This window comes from Lagenorhynchus albirostris, chromosome 8 (assembly GCF_949774975.1).
Source record: "Lagenorhynchus albirostris chromosome 8, mLagAlb1.1, whole genome shotgun sequence".
NCBI classification, from domain to species: domain Eukaryota; kingdom Metazoa; phylum Chordata; class Mammalia; order Artiodactyla; family Delphinidae; genus Lagenorhynchus; species Lagenorhynchus albirostris.
In genome coordinates, this window is record NC_083102.1 from 10,746,281 (window position 1) to 10,772,741 (window position 26,461).

At 39.2% G+C, this 26,461-nt stretch overlaps 1 protein-coding gene across 4 annotated transcripts in view; it reads left to right on the forward strand.

The window, feature by feature from the left end:
- TPK1 (thiamin pyrophosphokinase 1) overlaps nucleotides 1-26,461 on the forward strand; it is a 334,974-nt gene that overhangs the window by 215,475 nt on the left and 93,038 nt on the right. For all 4 annotated transcript variants that reach the window (XM_060156462.1, XM_060156463.1, XM_060156460.1 and 1 more), the window contains one exon: nucleotides 17,847-17,958. In XM_060156462.1, coding sequence (XP_060012445.1) covers nucleotides 17,847-17,958 — 112 coding nt within the window. The remainder of the gene's footprint in view (nucleotides 1-17,846; nucleotides 17,959-26,461) is intronic.

The window sequence follows — 26,461 nt, forward strand, 5'->3', positions numbered from 1 at the left end:
AGCGATATTGGCCTGTAGTTTTCTTTCTTTGTGACATCTTTGTCTGGTTTTGGTATCAGGGTGATGGTGGCCTCATAGAATGAGTTTGGGAGTGTTCCTCCCTCTGCTATATTTTGGAAGAGTTTGAGAAGGATCAGATCCATGTTTTTATATCTTAAAATATACTCATAGTTGGCTTTTATAATTTAGGAAGAAAGGATAGTATTCTTAGCTATTTAAGTTTATAGAGGTGATATTTCTTCCAACAAGGGATGTGACCATCCTTATGAAGACAAAACAAAGAAAATCTTTCTTTAAGTACAGAAAAAAAAGTTCCTATATTGCCATGCTGGTCACTCATATAAATGACTGGTGGTACTTTCAAGCATCATTCATCAGGCTTACATTTTAGAGGGAAAAAAAACCTCACTATCCACTCCATATTCATTTAAGTTTTAAGTGCTTAGAAGACTTACCATAACCTCGACTTTAGCCCTGAAGTGGTAAATCTTTTTTTAAAATTTCTTTTAAATTTTATTTATTTATTTCTTTGTTTGTTTATTTATTTATTTATGGCTGTGTTGGGTTTTCGTTGCTGTGCGCAGGCTTTCTTTAGTTTCGGTGAACGGGCTTTTCATTGTGGTGGCTTCAGTAGTTGTGGCACGTGTGCTCAGTAGTTGCGGCTCGAGGGCTCTAGAGCACATGCTCAGTAGTTGTGGCACACGGGCTTAGTTGCTCCACGGCATGTGGGATCTTCCCGGACCAGGGCTCGAACCCCTGAACCCCTGCATAGGCAGGTGGATTCTTAACCACTGCGCCACCAGGGAAGCCCAAAAATGTTAAATCTTGACATGTATCAGTTTTAGCAGTTTGTCCCGGCACTGCTAGAACTCTGAGCACCCAGATGTCCAGAGCTTTACGTTCTGTGTTGCCATAGTTCTTTCACATTTTTCACCCATCACTACTAACTTTGTAGTGCTGTTAGCTTTTACATCACCCCTTATTTTAAAACTGGACTAATCTAAAAGTGTCCTATTCGGTGAGAAACACCAGACAATGTATCAGACATAGTGTGCTTTCTTAACACATCTAATCACAAAGGGCAGGTGAGGAGACCTTCATCATATTCAAGTGGGCCTGCAGGATGAGATTTCTCTGAGGTCATAAGTATTGTATTTACCTTAATTTTGTGCTCTCTACACTGCCTTCTGTGATATCATGCGGGCTTCTCATATAGCAGAATTATCCTGATTATTAAAAATTTATTCTATTTGAGTATATAAGTAGGTTAGGAGAGAAAGGACTGGGAAGTTTTTGTTTGTTTGTTTTTTGCGGCACGCGGGCCTCTCAGTGTTGTGGCCTCTCCCGTTGCGGAGCACAGGCTCCGGACGCGCAGGCTCAGCAGCCATGGCTCACGGGCCCAGCCACTCCGCGGCATGTGGGATCTTCGTGGACCGGGGCACGAACCCGTGTCCCCTGCATCGGCAGGCGGACTCTCAACCACTGCGCCACCAGGGAAGCCCTGGGAAGTTTTATAAAAAATATTTATTCTTCAGTATCTAAGAAGTAGCAGGTATAAAAGTGTTACTTATGTTAGTAATATTTAAAAATTCATTGAGAATTAAAAATTGCCATAAGATGACATTTTTCCAATAGCTTCTTATACCAGATTCGGTGTTCAAATTAGAGTCAGAAGATAAGGGTTCAGATTTTGACTGCTGCTAGGATAACCTGTCCAAACAGAGCATCACTGTGAAGTTATAGCAGTGCTAGGATGTAAAAGAAGGCAGTAAAATTATGGCATTTTTTAAGACATGTAATGATTGGGTTTTTGGGCTTTTCTTTCATGCAGTAGGCTACCTACCCACTTATTTGGTTTGTGTTTTCACAGCAGCCTTGAGATATGGGGAAAGTGACATAAGACTGCTGTGTAGACTGGCCTTAGCATGGGGATTGGGGCTGAACAGGGGTAGTGTAGACAGTGGCGAAGTTAGATGAATGTATTTCATAGAAAAGCACTGTGTGGTTGTTGTCACCTGTCTTCTGTCTTCTCCATTAGCTTATCTGACAAAATCAGAGAATAATTAAAGATGAACAGCAGAACCCCTTTCGTCACACAAATGCAAAATTCACACATTAAACCTACCTCGGTCATTTTTTCATTCGCCATGATAAAGTAATGAGAATGGAATAGGTAAGATTTATTAAAAGCTACGTGCCGTGCACTCAGATCTGAGCATTTTATGTGTACTACTTAATTTCACCTTGGCAACAACTCTCTGATGTCAGATAATATCATTACCTCAGTTTTGCAAATGAGGAAATTGAGATGTAGAGATATTAATAAAATGGTCCAAAGTCACAGGGCCAGTAAGTGGCAGGACAGCTATCGATTCCAGGTAGTCAGACCCCAGAGTCCCTGCTGATTCTCACCACAGTAGAATCTCTGTGAGTTGCCAACTCCCTTAGCACTGTTGTTGCCAACACAATGCTAAGTACAAGCTAAAATAGAGCGACTGGGATTGAATGCCAGTCTTCTCTTACAAAACAGTCATCTGGGGCTTCCCTGGTGGCACAGTGGTTGAGATTCCGCCTGCCGATGCAGGGGACACAGGTTCATGCCCCAGTCCAGGAAGATCCCACATGCCGCAGAGCGGCTGGGCCCGTGAGCCATGGCCGCTGAGCCTGCGCATCCGGAGGCTGTGCTCCGCAACGGGAGAGGCCACAACAGTGAGAGGCCCACGTACCGCAAAAAAAAAAATCAATAAAGAAGACAGTCATTTGAATGGCCCTTAATTGGATCATATTAATTTTTATTAACATAAACTACTAAATGGAAAGGCAACAATTATTTTCATTGATACGTAGAAAGAGATAACTCTTCGATTGAAAACCATGCCTGCTGATTGAAGATCCTGAGTTTTCAACTATTTTTCACATGGCATGGTGTTTTTCTTTTTTATTTGGACCCTTCACCAGGTATATCAATATCGTAGAAGAAGTGGACAGCTACCATGACTGAGATGTTAAATGCCAAATATTTTAAAAATAATGTTACTAATTAGTAGAATAAAGGCCTCCCACAGCCTGGTTCCTAAGGTTCCCTGCAACAAAAAATTACTGACATCCTATAGAAAAAAATTCAAAATATTTTGTCCTGCCTGTTTTTGTTGTTATATATCTCCCTTTAATTTTACTCATTTTTCTAAGTAGCTAGTTGCATGTGTGTGTGTGTGTGTGTGTGTGTGTGTGTGTGTGTGTGTGTGGGTATATATATATATATATATATATACCCACACACACATATACATATATATATACACACACTTATTTCACTTGTCATTGGCCTCTATTATAGTATGCCAAAATCACACATTTTGCACATTTTAAGTACAGAATGACAAAGTCATGACAGGATTAATCATGATAGACAGTCACTAAGTCCATGATAGTATTGAATTTGGATTTGGAGAATGAAAGAGGAGAGGATATAAAAATGACAGTGACATTCAAGAGCAGGACCTTTATTTTTTATAATACCAAACAAAGACTGTTTTCTTACAGATGACTTCAGAAATTAAACCCTAAACACATCCTTGGTGCACTGTTTTTCCTAAGTGTCCACGTTCTACAATGAAAATGCAGTGCTTTTCTTGTCCGAGTCTAGAGGAAAAAAAGTGCTATCAGTTATTTAGGATCTGATTTATGCCTTAAGAGATTGGCTGCCACTCTCTGCGATTTCAGGGAAGCTGGGTATCAAGGAGCAATTTTCAAAGAATTGAAAGCTGGTACAGGGTTATGAATAAATTCTCAGAAGCTTTGACCTTCCCTGTCAAATGACAGGACCATAAATATGTTGGTAATTCTGCTTTGTTGTGAGTACCTGTTCTTTTCCATCATTGTGGAGTTTCTAGGATACCATAAATTGGTGTCAGCAGAACTAAAATGAAATTTTTTATTGTATAAAAAAAATTAGAAGAGGAGAAGATATAAGGTAGAGAACACAGGGAGCAGCCTCTTGGTTGTTGCTCCTGAGATATGTCTAGAATTAGAGGATCCAGATTTGGAAACTTTATAGTATCCAACTTAAAAATAACTATTTGGTCACATTTTATCATTTATTTACATGAAATTAAATAAGTGACTTTTGGATAGGAATTGAGGTAGTTAATGCACAATGTTTTTAATGGTTTCCCTCCCCTTATGCCAAAATAATCATGAAATATGACTCATTCTTGCTTTAATATAGTCTTTTAAAATAACTACATACAGTATATAATTACATACAGAATTTAGATATGTGTAGCGTGGTTAAGCATAAAATGCTGTGTTTTCATGACTTTGTTATGTATCTTAATTCCATTAAGATGCAATTTATTGATTGTCGTAGAATCTTTTTCCTCTAACTTCACCCTTACCTTTCCCAAGCTGACAATTCAGGAAAGAATAGAGATGAGGGAAAAATTGGTCCAGATAACCCACAGAGAAGGGGGCAAAGAAAAGCTGGTTGTTTTCCTTTAGAAACAAAGAAAAACCTTTTCATACTTCCACTTTTTAAGAGGGTTCCATGTATTCTTTTGAACAAAAGTGAATATATACATACATATATATATATATAGTACATATATATGTATGCACACACAAACATACACACCTGTTGTCTGTTTTAGGGACACTTAAAGAAGCAGAAAGGGCACAAGAAATGAGGAAGAAAAGCAGTGGGGATAGAAAGGTACAGCAATGCAGACAAAGGCATCTAGAAAGAGACGGAGATGTTAGTCACCTATGGCTGTGTAACAAGTCACCACAAAACTTGGTGTCATAAAACAACAATAAACATTTATTATGTCTCAGAATTTCTCTGCAGATCCAGAATTTGGACTTTTCTGGATGCTTCAAGCTTGGGGTGTCATGAAGTTCAGTTGTCCCAGCATCCGTCATATGGTTCCCAGGTGGCTCATGGGTGGTGGTAATGGTGACGGTGGCCCTGGTGAGGGGCAGGGAGCAGCTCCGTTCCTCTCCGTAAGGGCTGACTGGCACCCATAGGTTAGTCCTATTCAGTGTGGGGAGTCACTAGGCGAGGACCTAAATTCCAGGAGGCAAGGTTCATTGGGCGCCATCTCGGAGCCTGACCACCACCGAGAAATACGGTAAAAGAGCATTAGACTCACATGAGCACATATACTTGTAGGAAGATGAGAGGGTGAAAGACTAGGTGGTCCAGTGGTGAGGTGAGCGTGACCATGATCATCCTGCAACACACTTGATTTGTGACAAACATAGACTGCTGTCGTATCAGTTGTTACTCCAAACCCAATGCATCACATCTAGTTGCTTAATTGTGGCTCCATGATAATAGTCTCCTTTACAGCACAGAGCTGCAAAGCTAAGCTGCATTAAAGCATGGTCTTTCTCTCAGAAGTCTTACCATAATTTTACCTCAAGACATCAAAAACTACCCCTCCCCAAATCAGTACTTTTACTTTTCTGATGTTAAAGACTCTTAACTTCATATGTAAGAGGTACCAATATAAGACTACTGTGGCCATTAAGACTGTGATCTGTATAACTTGAAAGGTGTATTTATTTCAACATAGTGCCAATACATAATACATAGCATATTATGGGGTACTTTTCAGATTGCTTTCAGAAGACAAAATTATCCTAACGTTCTTGACATGAAAAATGAGAGACAGGTAAATTGTCTAAAATTAAAAGTAATGCATTGCATGAAAATAAGCCAGCTTGAAGTTCAGAGAATAAAGAAAAGCTTGCAAAAAAAAAAAAAAAAGTAAGGCATTGTTTTGTTGCCCATTGAAGTCCTTTTGTATGATAAAAATAATAGGGAATGTTTAGAGCATTTATTCTGTGGCAGGCACTACTCTAAGTACCTCACATATCAAGTCATTTAATCCTCACAACAGTCCTTTCATTCTGGTTTGATAGATGAGGAAAGCGAAACACAAACATGGTGAAAAGATTCAAATCCAGAAGTCTTTCTTTAGCCCTTGTGCCTTTAACCACAGCACGGTACGTAGAACAGACTACCCCAGGCTGGCTCAGAACGAGGATTCGTTAATAATGACAGCATTTCCCTCAGACTCACTCCATGGACAGAATCTAAAGCCTAGCCAGAGTCCCCAGGGGCCAGAAGGGGGAAATGGAAAGCTTTCAGAAAGCTAGGAGTATTTCTCTTGAGAGGGTACAGTCAGTATGGAGATGGGTAGGTCTGACTTAACTTTTTTTTTTTTTAATTAGGGTATTTTAGGTTGTTTTACAACGTTGTGTTAGTTTCTACCGTACAGGGAAGTGAAGCAGAGTTCCCTGTGCTTATACAGCAGGTTCTCATTAGTTATCTATTTATACATATTAGTTAGTGTCTATATGTCAATCCCAATCTCCCAGTTCACCCTCCACTTTCTCCCCTTGGTGTCCATACATTTGTTCTCTACGTCTGTGTCTCTATTTCTGCTTTGCAAACCGGTTCATCTGTACCATTTTTCCAGATCCCACATATATGCGTTAATATACGATATTTGTTTTTCTGTTTCTGACCTACTTCACGGTATGACAGTCTCTTTGGCAGCTGAGTTGACTCTGGTGAGACAAGGGGAGATCTTGTCATGGTGACTTGGATAAGGTAGTAGTGAAAGAAATTGTGAGAATTGATAGGGATCTGGATATATTTAGAAGATAGAGTAAATGGGATTTCCTCAGGGGTATGAAAAAAAAGAAACTTTCCACCTGAGTAGCTGGAAGGATGTAGTAGATATCCACTCAGATCAAAAGCTGTGTATGGGGCGGGTTTGAGATAAAAGATGAGGATGTATCAAATAGGCAGTTGTATGTTCAGGACCGGAGTTAGAGAGGGAAGTCTAGACTAGAGATACAAATTTGGATTTGCCAAGATCTACATGACTGAGCTCACAAAGGACATAAATATGGGTCGATTAGAGAGGAGGATCTAGCCGAGACCAAGGGACTGAGTCCTGAGGCAGTTCAGGTTTAGGATTTGGAGTGAAGAGGGGGAGCCAGCAAAGGAAATTGTGGGTGAAGAGGAAAACCAGGAGATTGTGGTGTTCTGGAAGCAAAGCAAAGACAGTATATCAAGGAGGTGTGAGTAATAACCCATTGCAAATTCTACTGATAGGTCAAGCCAGATGGGGACTAATAATTGACCACTGGGTTTAGCAGTTTGGAGGTCATGGGTTGTCTTGGTGAAAGCTGATTTGGAAAAGGGGTTAATTAAGCAAAGGCTTAATTGGAATGAATGTAAGAGAATTGGAACAGTGAATTTAGACAACCCTTTCTAGGAGTTTTAACGTAAAGAGGAACAAAGAAATGGCTAGCAAGGTGGTAGTTGGCACATGAATTGGAGGTTGAAAGTAGTTACATGGAACAGCTAAGCTTAGTGCCCCCCTTTCGATAAATATTTGTTGTATTCCAACTGTGTGTCCAAGATGGTTCAGTGTTTTATAGATACAAAAAGTAATGAGCTGTAGTTTCTCTCCTTGAGGGTATGCAAGTAGCCCGGGCTGTGTGTTCATGGAGGGCTTTGGAGAAGAAGTGCTTTCATCAAAGAGGTGATACTGCTTCTAATTCATATTTTATAGGATCTGAGGGAGAAGCAAAACTGTCCTATCTGTTCCTGACTAAAAATACTCAAATCTTTAAAAAAAAAAAAACTTTTTTGTGTTAATTTTCTTTATCTTAGCCCACTCATTGATTTTGCTTTAACCATTCTTTGTGAACTTCTTGAAGACCCAATAAGTGCATTTTTGAAAAAAAAAAAAGTGTGTTTTGAAAACAGGAATGAGTGTCGCACACATCCTCGTCAGCACCCTCCTTATAGACAGTCATTAGCAGAGGACAATTAAAGGAATGAGGACATGTAAGCAGACTGAGAAACGTTGAAGAGAGGTAGCGCTGAGGTCAAGGAACATAGTTGTTCATTTACTTACTGCACAAGTATTTATTATTTAGGATAAACTTCGGACAAGATCATGCCAAAGCTTAACTTGCTGATTGAGTATAGGGAACAGAAAGCAAGAATGGGAATAAAAGCAAAGGAATGAAATGGTCTGAGTGGCCTTTGAATATAGAAGCCTGGAAAAACATAATGATATAGTAAAATGAAGTAGATGTTAAAATCACAGCATGCTTGGGTTTAGATCCCACGTCTGCTAGTTACTAGTTGAGTGGTCTTGAGCAACTTAATGACTGTACTGAGTCCACAGTCTCTATTTCAGTAGTAACTCTACCACTCCAGGTTGTTATGAGAATTGTGGCGCCCAGAAGAATATTAGGTCAGAGCAGATACTCAAAAATTGTTACCTTACTTCTCTCTCTTTTTCTTTAACTGGAACGTTTTCAATTATTTCTTCCAGAATATAAAGTTTGATAGTTGAGCTGGGGTTTGAAATAATTAAATGCATGCAGAGTTGTCTTTTTCTTTCCCCGTCTTCAGGAGCACTAACAATACCCCATGAGCACTGTGAGCATAAGTGGAAAACAAAACAAAACAGAAGTAGACACATAGCTCAGTTAAACGTGCTGAACATCGGCCATACTGCATCTCAGCAAGCAGACATGCTTCCTGGAGTGTGTTTGAATAGGATAATGAATAGGATCACCCAGTACATCTACCCACTGTCATACCACCTCACAGTTACCCTTCACTCCCCTACCAGTCTTAATGACTTGCAGCCTCTGCTATAGCATAAAGAAGTATGGGGGCGGGGAGGGGTGATGAATCTGACAAAAGGGAGGGGTCCAGTGGAGGAGAATGTACAGTACTTGGAGTAATTGTGGGAAGCTGTCTGTCTGTTGTAGGAGACCCTGCATAAAGCTCTTTTATAGAAGGAGAGTCGAAGTAGCTAAGGATACAAGGAGGACAGTTGAAATACATCTTGCAGTGCCGGCATTCCCATCAACTCTTTACCAGCTATGAGAACATTTGAGAAACAAGTTCAGTGGCTTTAGAGTCTGAACTGAATTTTATTTAAACTATTTGCTTGCATTGAAGAAAGAGAATCTTGGGTTACCTTAGTACTAGGCTCAGTTCAAATCGAGAATTCCAGAAATTAACTTGAAGCATTACATTTTGGATATGGTGAGCAGATATGAGACCTTAGAAGGAGTTCTTTGGAGTTTTCTAAAATTGGTGAACAGAGTTGGGGAGCTGTGCTCCTATAAAGAAGGACTATTTCAGAATAGGGGAGCATTTTAAAAAAGTAGTTTACTGAAAACTAGAGCTTCTGTATAGCAAATGGAGATATGATTCTTGTCTTTAAAATATCTTAATGTCTTATGAAGGTTAAACATAAAAATGTTTACATAAATTTTTTTCTCTTTCTCCTTTCCCACTATATTTCATATTAGTCTTATGAGGTCTAATCACTTTTTTTTTCTTTAAAAATTACTGGGCCAAAGTGACTAGGGTTTTATAAAATAAAAAGCAGAGAAGAGTGGAAAGAAAACTTGTGTTCAAGTTAAACTTGGAGGACTTGATAGAGGGAGAGGGGTAAGTAAATCAACGTTTATAATAGGAATGTTTGAAGCCCTGTTCGTGGCACCTTATACGTGTTCTCATTTAGTCCTCAGAATAACCCAGTGAGGTAGTACTGTCATGCCCATTTTACATATAAACATAAAATGTGTACCCTGTATACACCTTGAAGTATATTTTGAATACTGTTGACGGGGTATTCATAATTGTTGGTTGTGTGTGGTTTATCGTAGTGTCCAATTAAGCAGACCTTATTCACACAGAGAATTCTGTCTTGGTGTCTATATGGAGACCTTTCAGTTCAACTGGGCCCTCTCTCTTCTACTTTAATTTTGACAAAGATTTTTCTAAGCATATTGACACCTTTTTATTGATACGTTTTCCTTTTGTTCTAAACCATTAGTCAGATATTTGTTAGACACTTAGTACGTTCTTCCCCCTGTGCTATAAATCCGACAGAAGTGAAAGGCCAGGGTTTTGCCTTCAAAGAAATTTTATTCTTTTTAAGGATATAACATGCACCCGTTTGAGAGGTACAGGACAGTAACAAAATGCTCTATTTTGTGGTGTAAATAAAGACTGTAGCTGTTAGAAGCAAGTGTGATCTATGTTAACTGGAATAACAGAGGGAGCTTTGAAAAGAAGGTAGTTTGACCTTTGCTTTGAAGCTGCTCTTGGTTAAGGATGGAGAAATAGCCTAAGAATAGACAGGGATTGTGGGCCTCCTGATCACACCGTACATTAAGTAGAGTAACATTTATCTGAAGTTATTTGAAAACTCTGTGATCACTCTGTGACTCAAAATCTATCTTTCGTGTAACCTGTCCTGTCTCCACTGTTAGAAATGTTTGCTTCTGGGATAAGTATTGTCTTTAGAAGGCATCGTTTAAAATGTCCATATGTTTTGGAGGAGCAAAGAGTAGGTTTCTGACAATTTAGTGTGAGGGCACTCACCAGATGATTTTCTCTGACTGGAATAAAAGGAAGGCTTAGAGATAGGATAGGATACATTGTAAGAAAATCATCAATACCGAGGTGCCTAGGGTAGAAAGGATAAACATCGATTGCATCTGTTTTAATTTGAAATAGTTTAGTGTTGGGAGTTAAGGAGGAAATTAGCCAATCATACTATTTTACTGTCGCTAACAATAGTGGATATTTCTTAAATATCTTTGACTTTTAAATAAACTAGCTTAACAGGCATTCAGAAGGTTTTCTTTTGGATATACATGCACCCAGTATTGTCATTAACCGTTTAATTGAAAAATAAGCCTACCTTTTGTCAATATACACATGATTTCAGCCTCAGGTGACTAAATAATTTCCAAAACAAAAGTAAGATGGAGGTTATTAATTTCAAAACGTATCACTGAAATGTTCTGGCTGTGGAAATATTCAACCAAAAATCATGGTTTCAGGTGCTGTGTGCAGAATCTCTATTCCAAATCAGTATTTTCCTAGCTGGATTTCATGAAATGCAAATTCCACAGGTAATTGTGAGGTGTTATTTTAAGGGGCAGGAGGAGGACCTGTAGTTAAGTAAGTTTGGGAAACACTCACTCAGGTAAGCAGAGTTTTTTGCTTCAAGACTACCTAGAGGGACTTCCTTGGTTAAGAATCCGCCTGCCAATGCAGAGGACATGAGTTCGATTCCCTGGTCCGGGAAGATCCCACATGCCGCAGAGCAACTAAGACCATGCGCCACAACTACTGAGCCTGCGCTCTAGAGCCCGCGAGCCACAACTACTGAGCCTGTGTGTCTAGAGCCCGTGTTCTGCAACAAGAGAAGCCACCGCGATGAAAAGACTGCACATCGCAACGAAGAGTAGCCCCCGCTCGATGCAACTAGAGAAAGCCTGCACGCAGCAACGAAGACCCAATTTAACCCAAAATCAATAAGTAAATTAAAAAAAAAAAAAAGACTACCTAGAACACCTAGGATGCTGGTGTGTGTTGTGACTTCCAAGGGGGGAATCCAAGAAGCTATTGTTCTAATCTTAACCAGACCCCACGAGTAGTGTTCTGTGGGATACACTTTGGAAAATGTGGTTCTGACATGATTAGAAACTCTAAAAGCTCTCTATAGATAAGGAATTAATGCTTTTTCAAAAGGAAATACAATCAATCAATCAATGATAAAGAAATATATATTAAACCAACACGCTTGAGTTCTGAATTCTACGTTTGTGGAGCAGAATAAAAGTCAGTATACGCGTCCTCTAGCTCTGAGATTTTACAACTATAAATTCACTGAAAAGACCATTTCTCTTGTTACTACTTTCAGTCATGTGGGTAGTCACAGTATGAAATGTACCAGCACAAAAGTCTATCTTTGTGTGGGAGAGGTACCCTCTTCTCCTAGTAAATATAAGCTAGATCCTTCCGTTGACTTCTTCCACTGTTCTTTCCAGGGGGCTATTTAAATTCCCGTGGTGTTAGCTGATGACTTTTTAAAGTACCTGGACAAACTAACAAAAGATTAGGTAGCATAGGTTAGCCTTGTATTTAATCAGTGTACAGAAGTATTCCATTCATACTGGGTCTAACCGTTTGCCAGAAATTTTAGCTGCAATTAGCCATGGGGTGTAAGTGCAGCATTAACAGCACTTTGATGAATGGTTTTCCGCTTTATAAACGAGTATCGGTATCTGCTCCTTGAATCTTTTGCACTAAGTAGAAAGGACATTTGTGGTCTTCCTGTGTTCGGTTGCTTTGTGAATGATCTTGTGAAATTTCTCTGTATTTTGTGAACGCCACATTAAGATAACTTAGCCTAAAACTTAGCATCGTTATTGGATTAAAAGATTTAGAGATGTAAACAGGGTTCAGATGCCTCAATGCTTGGAATTTTTGCAGAAGCAAAATCTAGGGTGAGCTTTATCCTTTCTCTCGGTCGTGTCCTTGTCATTTGCAAAGAGGAGGTAAAATACGATCAAAGGGACAGTGATTTCTTGGCCCTTCATTGCGTGTCCACTTGTGTGTGTTTTGCTCTAGCTTGGCATTACAGCCTAGGGACAGTGACTGCGATGCTGCCTGTCCTTCACATGCTCATAAGTATGACTTCCAGCGTAGGTGCCAAGCGCCATCTTTGTTGCCTTTCACTGGATTACAATTTCATCCCTTATTGAGGTTGTTAATATGTTAAAAATAACCATGATTGGAAAACCAAACTGTCTCTGATTTATTTTTGTTCCATCTCTACCATATAGAACTGCCTTTGACTTCGAAGAGTCATCTTAGCTCAGAACAGGTGACAGAATAGGAAGCTGTGCAGTGATTCATGAGAGTGGATGGAAGTCAATGATTAGTTCACGTGCCTGTGGTCTCCAGTAATGGCATAAATCTTTAGGGAAGTTCTTTACTGTCAGGCTGCATGCCTGCCTGTGTCAAATTCCATATAGGCTAGCGTATATTATGAATTGAGAAATCTGAGGGATGAACAAAAATTCCTTTTGTTGTCCACTGTAAACATGTCACATAGACTTGAGGATACAGGAGAAAAGCATAGTATTGCTCTCTGTTAACCATACAAAGCTAAAGTTTGTATATTTATAAACACAAAGACCATTCACTTGTGGCTAAATACCTTTTTGGAATGAGAGGAAAAACTGTTCATTGTTTGATTGTAGGCAAATACCTATCTGGGACTTTTTAGGTCCCAGAATGAAAATTTTCAAAGTCTGTCGAATCTTAAAATAATGAGGAAGGCAATGAATACATAGCAAGGCTAGAAGAGAAAGCTTACCATTGTGTCATTTAAACCAGTGGGGTTTTTCTTGTTTTGGGTTTTTTTTTTTTTTTGCGGTACGCGGGCCTCTCACTGTTGTGGCCTCTCCCGTTGCGGAGCACAGGCTCCGGACGCGCAGGCTCAGCGGCCATGGCTCACGGGCCCAGCCGCTCTGCAGCATGTGGGATCTTCCCGGACCGGGGCACGAACCCATGTCCCCTGCATCGGCAGGCGGACTCTCAACCGCTGCACCACCAGGGAAGCCCCCCAGTGGGGTTTTTAACAGCACCCTCCCACCCCAGGATCATAAAGCTTAACATGTGTTTGTGCTGTTGCCTTGGCATTATATGATACAAGTTGAAGAATCTTCCTAGGGAGTTAATATGCACGAGTTGAGAAATCATTCCTTATTTCCTTTATCATTCTTTACTGCAGTTAGCCAGGGCACCAAACATGGTAATGTGTTCAGCTGACCACTACCAAACCATTAACAGGCCACAAACAGGGAGGAAAGTCTTCAATTAGAAGATAGGAATTAACTGTAACAGATTGAAAATAAGACAACCCAAGGACACATGAGTCCCCTTTGATGAGAAATGAAGAAGTCACAGGTTTCACTGTCAGAGACAGAGGCGGAGCCATCTGGTCCAGGAGTGCATCCCTGCCCTTCTTGGTCCCAGAGCCCAGAGGACTACGGGTCACCTGCAACTCCTCTGACACGCTGTGCTTTCTGATGGGGACTCTGGCGGTACAGCCCCCATCAGGCTGGGATCCGCCACTGTGAAAAATCACCATCATTCCTATGCCTTCACTGCTGAAGCCAAAGCGGTTCTAAGGAAATCAGAATGTCTGCAATACCCTCTCTCATGAGCTCCTTTGATGAGAAAAGAGGCCTTGTTACTGCTTTCCAGAGTTGTTAAAGTGTTACGTTTGGCATCTCTGGGTGATAATTTGTATTGTATTTAGCATCTGTATCTTCAGAGAGAATTATTTCTATAACGGAAGGTAGTAGGGAGAAATAAAACTCAGAATTCATGTGGCAAGCTATCAGTGTAAATCAACTTAGGGAAAAGATTCTAAAGAAAGAAATAAAGGTGGCTCATATCTTAAAAAACAAAACCTTATTTCTTTTAGGGGGAAAAAAGAAGAACAAGGGGCTTCCCTGGTGGTGCAGTGGTTGAGAGTCCACCTGCCGATGCAGGGGACACAGGTTTGTGCCCCGGTCCGGGAGGATCCCACATGCCACGGGGCGGCTGGGCCCGTGAGCCATGGCCGCTGAGCCTGCGCGTCCAGAGCCTGTGCTCCGCAACGGGAGAGGCCACAGCAGTGAGAGGCCCACGTACCGCAAAAAAAAAAAAAAAAAAGAGCAGAACAATGTTGTAAAGGCTGCTCAGAAATGGCTGCATGTTTCTCCAGGTATGGTACCGCTCATCTGCTGGCCTAGGTTTTAAACCCACCAGCACATTGCTGTTAGTCCCACTGAAGGGATGAGAAAGTGAAAGGTCATTGAGAGACTTTTAAAAAATAACAATACTCTTTATGCTTAGAGCAGTTTTACATTTACTGAAAATTTAGCAGATGACATGCAGGGTTCCCATATACCCCCTCTCCTGCTGGCAGTTTCCCCTATTATCTTGCATTAGTGTGGTACCTTTGTTACAAATAGTGAACCAATATTGATACACTATTAAGGAAAGTCCCTAATTTACAGAGTTCACTCCTGGTGTGTGGTACATCTGTGGTTTTGACAGATGCATCATGTCACGTATTCACCATCACGGTGTCACATAGAATAGCTCTCCTGCCCTAAAAATCTCCCGTGCTCCACCCATCCCTCCACCCCACCCCGATGCCTCAGGTGATCCTCCTTGTGGCTTCTGCGGTGCGCCCTCGGCCTGCGAGCCTCTTTGCCCTCCCGTCATGAGTTGGCGCTTGTTCATCCTTCGGTTCCCACACAAGCATCATTGCTCAGGGCGCCCCTTGCTTGCATGCTGCCCTCCACTCCCCACACCAGATCGGATCTCTGATCTGTCATCTTTCCTCCTTCCCTGTGCTTTGCCTTCCATGCAGTGGTCACAGGTTTCATGTATACAGTTGGGTGAATAACTTGTCTGTGACACTGGCTTGGAGGTTCCTGAATGAGTAATAGGGCAGGATGAAGAACAGAGCTATTTCAGATCCCATTCCTCAGGCCCGCTGCTCATGCTTAAGCATGTTACCCGCGTTACCAATAACTCAGGACAGGAGCAATTGTTAAATCCCCCTTAAAAAAAAATCTGCAACTTTAGGCTCTATTTCCTGATTCCCGTATGATGTAAAATGATGAGAAAATAAAGACCACTGCACTTTCTTCTACTCTTTTCCTTACTTGTGCCTTCTGACAATTATAGCATTACTTTTACACTGAAATATGTAGAAAATTTCTGTAATTATAATATGGTTTATATGCCTTTGCTCTAAATTACACTAAAAGAAAAACACCAAAGATCATTATTCAAGAATGAGATAAGTTTTTATTTCGCTCCTGAGTTTTTCCCATGGCTGTCTCCCAATTATTCCTCTTTCTTGAATTACTGTTTTTAGTAATTAGTAATTACTCATAATTACTGAATTATTAGAATATTTTCTCTATTTTTTTCCTTCAGAAGAGTCTAAGAATTTCTAAATCTTGTATCACTTCATATCTAAAGTATGTATTTGTTATTTTATTTTTATGAGATTTCAATGTTGGGTCAGTAGTACTCGTTAGTTCATAGCACATTACCATCTCTGGTCCAGGCAAGAATCCTCATTGGTTGATTGAGCCATTGCTTCCCTTTTGTCCCTATATCATTTCCCATTACGCAAACATGTTAGTGTGTGTGTATATATGAATATACATTTTTAATATTGTTAGTAGAAAAAGTGCCTTATTGTGTTTGCATTTATTTTAATTTACATAGATAGGTTCTGTCATTTATCACGATTCTGTTTCCTACTATGTGTACTGTGTTTTCTATCCATCCACATTTCTCTGTGTGCATCTAATCCATTGTTTGGTGTATATCTACAAGTGTTGCTTACCTTTCTTCCAATGATGGACACCAAGTTCAAATGTATTTTAAATTTTCTTTAAAAATCTTCCTTGTGGGCTTCCCTGGTGGCACAGTGGTTGAGAGTCCGCCTGCCGATGCAGGGGACACGGGTTCATGCCCTGGTCCAGGAAGATCCCACATGCCGCGGAGCGGCCGGGCCCGTGAGCCATGGCCGCTGAGCCTGCGCGTCCGGAGCCTGTGCTCCGCAACGGGAGAGGCCACAACAGTGAGAGACCCGTGTACCGCAAAAAAAAAAAAAAAAATCTTCCTTGTGTTTAAATGTATTTAAGCCCTTCTAATTGAATTTGTGCCCTCTGATTGAATGTTCAAATGGAAATATATGTATATGAATTGTACAGGCAGTAAATGTCTGAATGAACTTGTGTTAAACACAAGGATTCCTATGTATAATAGTCTAGAGAATTGTTTTCCTAATAAAAACAATCTTTTGACAAAAGACAAATCCTGCTTGCATGTTGAGACCTGGATACAGTAGAATAAGTTCTCAGAAACTTACAATATACAGCACAAAAGGCATAGTTGCAATAAAAGTAAAATGACTGTACAAGGAGACCTAGATACCTTAGTTTGGTAATATGTCATATATTAAATACACTTTAAAGCAATATTTTATTAAAATGAAGACTATCTTTTGGAGCTTATTCCTTCAGAGTTATTTGAATTATGAAAAATACATTTTTTACTCTATTATTGAATGCATGCATGTCTTGACATTTTCCCATAAGAACTTGAGGTATCTTTCTACAAAGACTGTATACCCTGAGGATAATGAATAGGGTAGGAATGGAAAAGCGTTACTTTGTAGGAGAGGCATTTCCAAGTATTTTATTTAAAAGCAAAGCTTGTGGCCTTGATTGAGCATTACATTTAACTTTAACCTTCTTGTAAACTGAAAAATTGAAAACATGGTAGATTTTATCAGTTTTCATAATCAGAATAGAAGAAGCATACTCATTTCTCAGGGCAGATACTCTATTTCCTGGTAGAGGTACGCCCCACTGAGCATCTCCTAGAGCAGCTGTGGGTATAGGAAAGAGGCTAACCATTAGTAGGGTTTACACTGAATTCTCAACGTTAGAAGCCCAGTTCTCAGATAAAAAGCAGAGATTTTACTGAGGAAGCAATGTTGTATTTACACTCAAGCAAGTGTTTGATTGAGAGCCTAGAATTCTGTATCACTTAGTGCTATATCTTTAGCACGTGGAATCTTGGAAGTGGCAGGTATAGGTAGGAATTCTGCCTCTTGCTACCTGTGTGGTCCTGGACACATTTAATCTCTGCAAACTTCAATTTTCTGATATATAAAGGTAATAATTAACAATAAACTACCTTGTAAAACTGTTGCTAGGATTAAGTCAGGTGAAAGTTCCTAGGGTAATTCAGTACGTACTACATAAGTATGTTGTTAGGATTAAGTGTGATGAACCACGTGAAGTTCCTAGGATGGTACCTGGTGCGTACGGCCAGGTCTTCAGTGAGCATTAATGGGCCTTCCTTTCCCTTCCCCATCTTAATGAGCCTTCCTTCTCTACCTCAGGGAAAGCACAAATTGCACGTCGATACCGGAATGGAAGGTGATTGGTGTGGCCTCATTCCTGTTGGACAGCCATGCAATCAGGTTACGACAACAGGCCTAAAGTGGAACGTCAGTAAGTAAAACCCTTGCACAAAGGGAGGTTTTCTTTCTTTCTTTTTTTAAAAATTTCTCTTGATAAATAATTAGAAGTGGAATTGCTAGGTCATATGGGAACTCTATGTTTAACCTTTCAAAGAACTGTCAGACTATTTTCCAAAGCAGCTGTACCAATTTTATATTCCTACCAGTGATGTATGAAGGTTCCAGTTTCTCCATATCCTCACCAACACTTGTTGTTGTTATTATTATTATTCCCATCCTAGTGAGTATGAAGTGTTATCTCATTGTGGTTTTTATCTGCTTTTTCCTGATGACTAATGATGTTGAATGTATTTTCATGTGCTTATGGGCCATTCGTATATTTTCTTTGGAGTAATGTCTATTTAGATCTCTTGCATATATTTTAATTGGGTTATCTCTTTTTTTATGTTGAGTTGTAAGATTCCCTTATGTATTCTGGATAAAAGTCCTTTATCAGATATATGATTTGAAAATATTTTCTCAGAGTCTTTGGCGTATCTTTTTATTTTCTGAAATTTAATTAAGTGTATTAAGTTAATCTAATTTAAATTTGATGAAGTCTAATTTTTTCTTTTATGGATCATACTTCCGGTGTCGTATTTAAGCACTCTTTGCCCAGCCTTCTTCACGATTCCGTACGCCTGAAACCTACTTTACTTTTCCAGAGAAGTAGCTATTCTTACTAAAATAGTTATTTTCATAATCAAACACCTGAGATTTTATAAGATTAACTGTTCTTACTAAATTTTAAAGTGTTCTTCAGTACTTATGAACTGTATTCAGTACTGTACCTCGGTACTAGTCATACTAAAACTGTCTGGTTTGAAAAGAACAAAAAATGAGGTGGATCTGTTCATGAAATAAATTCCAAAAGAAACTATCAGGCATTATGAAATGAATCATCCCTAGTCTCTAAGAATAGTGTGTGTGTATATATGAATAAGAATAACAGTAGTTTAATCAAAGGGCTTTGACTGAATGTCAAAGGGATTATTTCATGATTGACCAATACCTCTAAGGTTGTAAAAAGTAAAATACGGAACCATGTCATTCTTCTATAACATGTAAAACTTTGAGGTTCCTACAAGGAAATAAATATTTCAAGAAATAAATACACTGAAGAGTAAAAGATATTTTAAAAGGCCTTTCTATGAGCCATTGCTGAAACAATTAGGAAAAGAACTAGAGATATTTTGAAGCAAATGTCTGGCAATCTCATCAGAATTTGAAAGGACGGTGAGAACAGATCTCCTCCAGTGCATAGAAATCTGTGTGACAGGCTTTGAAGCGGTTAGCTGAAACTGACATGAGCTCCCATCAGAAGCTTTATTTGAAAACATTTCCAGCCTAAAACAGTTGTTTTACTTTCTGGAGCTCCCATTCTTTCCAAGGACCCAGTCTAGACAATGGTGAGTTTCCTCCTGGATCTGGTAGTGACCTCACTTTCCAGGGCCAACGCCAAGACACGCTGGGCACTGTGCAAAGTGAACAGGAGGGTTGACCGTATAGCTTCCTTTATCTTACAGGAACAGGCAAGAGTTGGAGGATACAAGAGATTCTTCTGTGCTCGTTAGAACATCCTCAGAACCCTTGCATTCCACACCAAAATGCACATCCTAATTCTTTTTTTTCTAATTGAAACTTATAAAAATGTTTTATACAATTTTTAAAGGTTATATCCATTTACAGTTATTACAGAACATTAGCTATATTCCCCGTGTTGTGCAGTACATCCCGATCGTACACCCAGTAGTTTGCACCTCCCACTCCCCTCCCCCTGTATTGCCCACCCTCCACCCGTAACCACTAGTTTGCTCTCTGTATCTGTGAATCTGCTTCTTTTTTGTTATATTGACTAGTTGGTTGTATTTTTTAATTCTACATATAAGTGATATCATACAGTATCTGAATAATAACATTTAGTCCAGGAAGGGGCCTTGGGCATGACGGAGCTTTTAATCTTCTTGTCTGTGATAATGTTTCAGTCCTGCCGAAATGCTCTACACTATTACTTACCTATATATTTACAGATTGCTTCAACTTTTGAAATAGATACTTTTTCCTCTACAACTCTGTGAAAATAAGAAATAGGAACTTCACAGGATATGAAAAGCAACAGAGTTGAGACGCAAATGTTTCATCAATGGTATGTGGTAAAAGTGCTAATGAATGGGGTCTTCTGATAGGTAATATTGCCTCATTAAAAAGCCATAAAAATAACTGTGAAATGACACCATGTTGGCTTGGAGAGACGTGGATAGATCTTTTTCGCAGAGAGGGTCCTGCTTTACTCAGTGTCATTATGAAAGCAGAGCTCGATATCAGTTTGTCTGTCACCCCTACAAAGTGGCAGGGCAGGGCTGGACCCAGAGGAGGAGAAAGGAGCTATAGTAGCTTAGGAGTTGCTCACATCCTGGGTCAAGGAGCATAAGCAAGTCCTCATAAGGAAACGCATCGCAATCTTCCTCAGGCGGTCTGGGGGCTGGCACTCGCCCTGCCTGCGCCCACACGAAAAGATGAGCCCACCTCCCGATACGGATCACCTGTTTCAATCTGTGCTATCTCCCATCATGGTCTGTGTTTAAAACAAGTGCCTGTGGTGGTACCACCATCCAGAAGTGTATCTTTACTAATTTTGTTGAAACTACCTCTATTATAATACTTTAATTCATAGCAATATACTGTGAACAGTCTGTGGTGTGTGTCTGGCACTAGAGTTTCTCTAGGCTGTGTACACATGGGACTGAAACAGCTGCATCATAGGCAATGGCACCCTCATCTTTACTAGACCTGCCATATAGCTCTGAGAGTGGAAATACCAGTGTACACTCGTTTCAGGAGTACACAGGCGTTCCCGTGCTTCACGTCCTTGCCCTGTTCTTGGTATTGTCAGATTTAATCATTTTTGCCAGTCTGCTGAGTGTCAATGATATTTCACTGTGGTCTCTGATTGCTGGTGAGGGAGAGCGTCTTTTTGTAGTTAGTAGCCATGTGGATTTCCTCTTCTGTGAATTGCTACTTTCTTCTGCCCTTTTAGCCCTTGGACTGTTTGTTTCTTTCTTACTAATTCTTAGAAGCTCTTCCGACCCTAATGATCTTCCTCCTGGCTATACATTGCCTTTGCCATTTGTTTATGCCATTTTTGTACACAGAGAGGTTATGAAGTTAAAGGTAGTCAAATTTATCAGTCTTTTTCTTTCAGATTTGTAATTTCTGTGTCATAAATCATCTTTCTGTTCCCTGTGGTTGTAAAGATGTTCTCACAGTTTAGTTTTGAGGGGATTTTTTTTAGGCTTCTCCTTTCACCTGAAATTGATTTTTGTGTATGATATGAGTTAGGGATCTGATTTTTTTTCCTTACTGATAACCAACTGCCCTAGCATCATTTGTCATCCTTTTTCCAGTGATTTGTGATATAGCATAAGTTTTCATATTCATGGGTGTGTTTCTTTGATCTCTAATCTCTTCCTTTGACTTACATTCTTCTTCCTGTACTGATACCACACTGCCTTAATTAACATAGCTTTATAATAAATATTGAAATGTGTTGAGTCTACCAACCTTGTTCTTCGAAATTTTCATGGCTATTCCTGGCTTTTTTCTCTTCTTTGTAAACTTTAGCATTAGCGTGACAAGTGTCACGCATACAATTCCATCGTAATTTTTATTGGGATTACATTTAATTTACAGATTATTTTGGGGAGACCAGAACAATTGGGGAAGAGAATTCCTGCATGAAACTGAGTCTTCCCATCCATAAACATAATGTATCTCTCCATTTAATTAGAACTTTTTAATTGCTTTTGATAATTAAAAAAATTTGTCTAAAAGATTCTGTACTTCTTACATAAGATTTGTCTGTAGAAACCTTGTATTTTGTGCTGCCGTTGTAACTACACCTTTAAAAATTACAGGACTTCCTGCTGGTCCAGTGGTTAAGACTCTGTGCTTCCAATGCAGGGGGTGTGGGTTCAATCCCTGGTTGGGGAACTAATAACATTCTGCGTGGTGCGGCCAAAAAATAAATAAAAATGATATTTTCTGAGTTCATTGGTGCTATATACACATACAAATGACTTCAGTATATTATATTAATATATTTCTGAATACTTCCATTGTTTCTAAAAAAGTGACTTGGGTTTTCTATAGAGCCACATTTTTGTTAGTAATCGAGTTTTCTTTCTTCTTCATCTGTAACAAATAGGATTGTGTTCAGTTATGAGTAACTGCCCCCCTTTCCCCCTTCATGTAACAAAGTATAGAGTTAAGTAGTTACAGGGCAAGGTTTCTATGGTTTCCTCAGCCTTTGCCTCAAAACATAAGATGTCTCTGTTGCAACTCCAGCCACTATGTTCCCCGTTCGGCATCAGGTGGGAAAAAACGGAAGAGAGGAAGTAGGGCAGCACATATTGCAGGAAAACAAGGCATCAGGGATTCCCAACATTTCCAGAAATCCTTCCTGCATCTAATCTTTTGCCTCAGTGGCTAGAACTATCAAATACCACCCTAGCAGCAAAGGAGTCTGGGACATGAAATTTTTTAATCTAAGGACATAGTCACCCCAAATAAAACCGAGGTCCTGTCAGTGAGGAAAGAAAGAATGAGTAGGAGTCTGCTCTTCTTTCAAAAAAATGCCTTTTCTTTGTCTGCCATCTTGATGAACACTTTAGCCACATATATAATAAAAACTCTTTTAACTTTCTTCCAGCCATAGTCTTCTGGATTTCTGTTGTTGCTGTCGATGAATCCACAATCAGACTAATTCTTATTTGTTTATAATCTGTCTTTAACTCTATCAACTCTTTAGACCTTATGTTTTTCTTTGATGTTCTACAGATTTACTACAGTATGTTTAAGTGTAACTTCTCTCTTGTTCTAGTTGGTTTTCCTTAGCTCTGATAATTGGTGTTCATTGATTCTGAAAATTTTTCAGATATCCCCATTTTTCAGACAAGGGCATGGTAGTTCAAAGCCCTAGTTAGTGATTTGCCCAAATTCATATCATTAAGGGATTGATACACTCAAAATTTGAATTCAGGTCTTCAATGCTGTTTTTCCTGTTTCTAACTAGTAAATGAAAGACCTTCCATATAAAATAAGTTGATGTTTTAAAAAAATCACTAAAATGAATTTGGGATAAAGAGAAAAATACAAGAGGAAGTTAACTGTAGACAGGGGAAAGAAAGTAAAGGAGATAGGAAAGAGGACAATAATGGTAGGAAATTAAAAGTAATTTGGAAGAAAAATAAAAATGCTGAGGGACAGAACTTTTAACTTCTCTACACTTTTGCCTAAGAAAAATATTAAATGGTGTTGCCCTCCATTTGCCCAGGCCTCTGCTTTATAACACTCAAATTGAGTTTGAAATTATGCATTCATTGTTCTTCATTGTTCCTTTTTTTGTGTTTTTTCAAAGAAGTATAGATATAAATGACAGAGTGAAATAATTTTGTAGCATTGACTGAAAGAGACTCAAATCTAGCCCAAGTGAAAGAGTTCTGAAAGAAAAAAAATCTGAGAAAACAGTTTGAAAAGATTTTTCATCTCTATGGAAATGCTTTATAATAGTGTGTACAGGTACCAAGATTTTCTGCAGGAGTTCTCTGTGAGTTTTTTTTTTCCTATCTATCTATCTAGCTAGCTATTTATTTATACATCTTTATTGGAGTGTAATTGGTTTACAATGGTGTGTTAGTTTCTGCTGTATAACAAAGTGAATCAGCTATACATATACATATATTCCCGTATCCTCTCCCTCTTGCGTCTCCCTCCCACCCTCCCTATCCCACCCTTCTAGGTGGTCACAAAGAACGGAGCTGATCTCCCTGTGCTATGCGGCTGCTTCCCACTAGCTATCTGTTTTACGTTTGGTAGTGTACATATGTCCATGCCACTCTCTCACTTCGTCCCAGCTTACCCTTCCCCCTCCCCGTGTCCTCAAGTCCATTCTCTAGTAGGTGTGCGTCTTTATTCCCGTCCTGCCCCTAGGTTCTTCATAACCATTTTTTTTTTGTTTTTTTAGATTCCATATATATGTGTTAGCATATGGTATTTGTTTTTCTCTTTCTGACTTACTTCACTCTGTATGACAGACTGTAGGTCCAACCACCACTGTGAGGATTTTTAAGTGCCAGCCTAACAAGGGAACAGTTCAAGCATCTATTAAAAAACAACAACAACAACTACAGTTGTTATTAATGCATTTTCAGTGAGAAACTCTTAATTCTCACTCCATTATGCCTCACAAGGTGATTCTAGTCAGTTGTCATGGTTCAACAATAGCTATACACACTTAGGGTATAACCTTTGTGAGCTCACGCCACTAATGTGTGAGATGTTTCATGTTTCTAAATGTCTTTATTATTATTTTAATTATTGCTTTTCTAGTCCAGCCCTTGAAAAAAAGCATTCTGAAACTGTGATGTCAACATTTCCTCTTTGATTCGAGGACAATATCTTTTGTGTCTTCATTCTTTTCATAATCAGTGACCCTCTTTGAGTTGAAGAGATTGTTACAATTTTTACATAAAACACATGCTTCAAGGATCAAAGTTGATGATAATAAGGATGGCTTTTAAAAAATTAATTTTTTTTTTTGCCCCAAGGAAGATGTTAGCTAAAGTTTCCCTCCCCAAGACCATTTTCTCAAGTTTACAGTTTGGTGAAATGACTGTATTTCATCATAGCCAAGATGTCATCAGTTGTAAGATGCATTATTATTTTGTGTACACTGAGAAATAAATGCTACTAATTATAATTGCAGAGATGTGGGGAAATATATGTTAAAACTGATAAAATATGGTAGATAAAATAGAATAGAAATTTACGAATCAAACTATGTGCACAGACATACCACTCTTAAACCTGTTGTGAAAAATTGCCTCTGAAATGGGCAAAAAGATACCTGTGTGTCTTTCAGTGGATTGTTTGGCCTGGTCTAGAGGCCCTTGAAAGGTTATATGATTCTATAGGATACCTAGCTTTTCATCGTCTTTGATTATTTTGCAGTGTTGTGGAATTAGAAGTTAACTGATAAAGGGCAGATCATTACTGTATATGATTCCTGTTCATATAAGTCAGTTGAACTTTTGTTCTGTGAAAACTCCATGGATTATCACCCTATATAAATGGCCAATTTTCCATCCATTAGCAAATCCACTTCAGCACTCCTTGTTGTCTAAATAGGTCTGTCCTTTGCAGTCTCCTTTGAACCAGTGTTTTACATCATAATAGTTTTCTCATTAATTAATGACTTAATTGAAATCTTTGATGTGTTCATTTTATATTTGTTTGAGTCATTATTTTACACTTTAAAAATTAAAAAAAATTGTAATCACCTATGGTATTTAAAGGATCACAAGCTGTTGCAGTCTTTAAAAAAAAAACTGTAAAGTGTTATTGCAAAATACCACTTCCGGTTGTATGCGGTAGGTCAGAGGGAGCTCTGGGACAAAGGTCTAATGATGTCACTTCCATATTTGTATCCCGGAAAAGGTCTCACAAAGGGCTGTACTTGAACTGTGCACTCTGTATCTATAAAGGATCATGGCCATGACTGAACCTTTTAAGCAAAAGAAATCAGACCAATACGCTCTTCTAGAAGGCAAAAGTTGATTCCAGTACTAGTAAACTAAACTGGAAGGAAATGACTTTTTTTTTTAATTATTATTATTTTTTTGCGGTACGCGGGCCTCTCACTGTTGGGGCCTCTCCCATTGCGGAGCACAGGCTCCGGACGTGCAGGCTCAGCGGCCACGTCTCACGGGCCCAGCCGGTGCGCGGCATGTGGGATCCTCCCGGACCGGGGCACGAACCCGCGTCCCCTGCATCGACAGGCGGACTCTAAACCACTGCACCACCAGGGAAGCCTGGGGAAATGACATTTTTTAAGCAGTGTTATTGAAATATAATTCACGTATTATAAAATTGTTCTGTTCTTGATCACAGAAAGAAAGCACCCAGTGTTTTTACCATGAACTATGATGTTAGCTGTTGGTTTTTCACAGATGTCCTTGATCAGATTGAGGACATTCTATTCTGTTCCTAGTTTGTTGAGTGGTTTTACCATGGAAGGGTTTTGGACTTTGCTTTTTCTTTTTTGGTCTATTGAGATGATCATGTGATTTTTTTAAAAAAAATCCTGTTGATATAATAATATATTACATTAATTGAATTTCCGATATTAAATCAAACTTAAATCCCTCGGATAAGTTCCACTTGGTCACGATGTATAATTCTTTCTCTGTGTTGCTGGATTCAGTTTCCTAGTATATTTTTGAGGATTTTTGCGTCCACATTCCTAAGATAGATTGTTTTGCAGAGTTTTTTTCTTGTGATGTCTTTGACTGGTTTTCTAATCAGGGTGGGACTGACATCTGCTCTTAAAGTCCAGGCATTCAGGAGGGAACCTCCAGGGAAGTCAACCAAGGCAGCGAGAGTGAAACACCAGTGAAGTAGGTCTAGCAGACAGGATGCAGATTTGGGGAGGACATAGC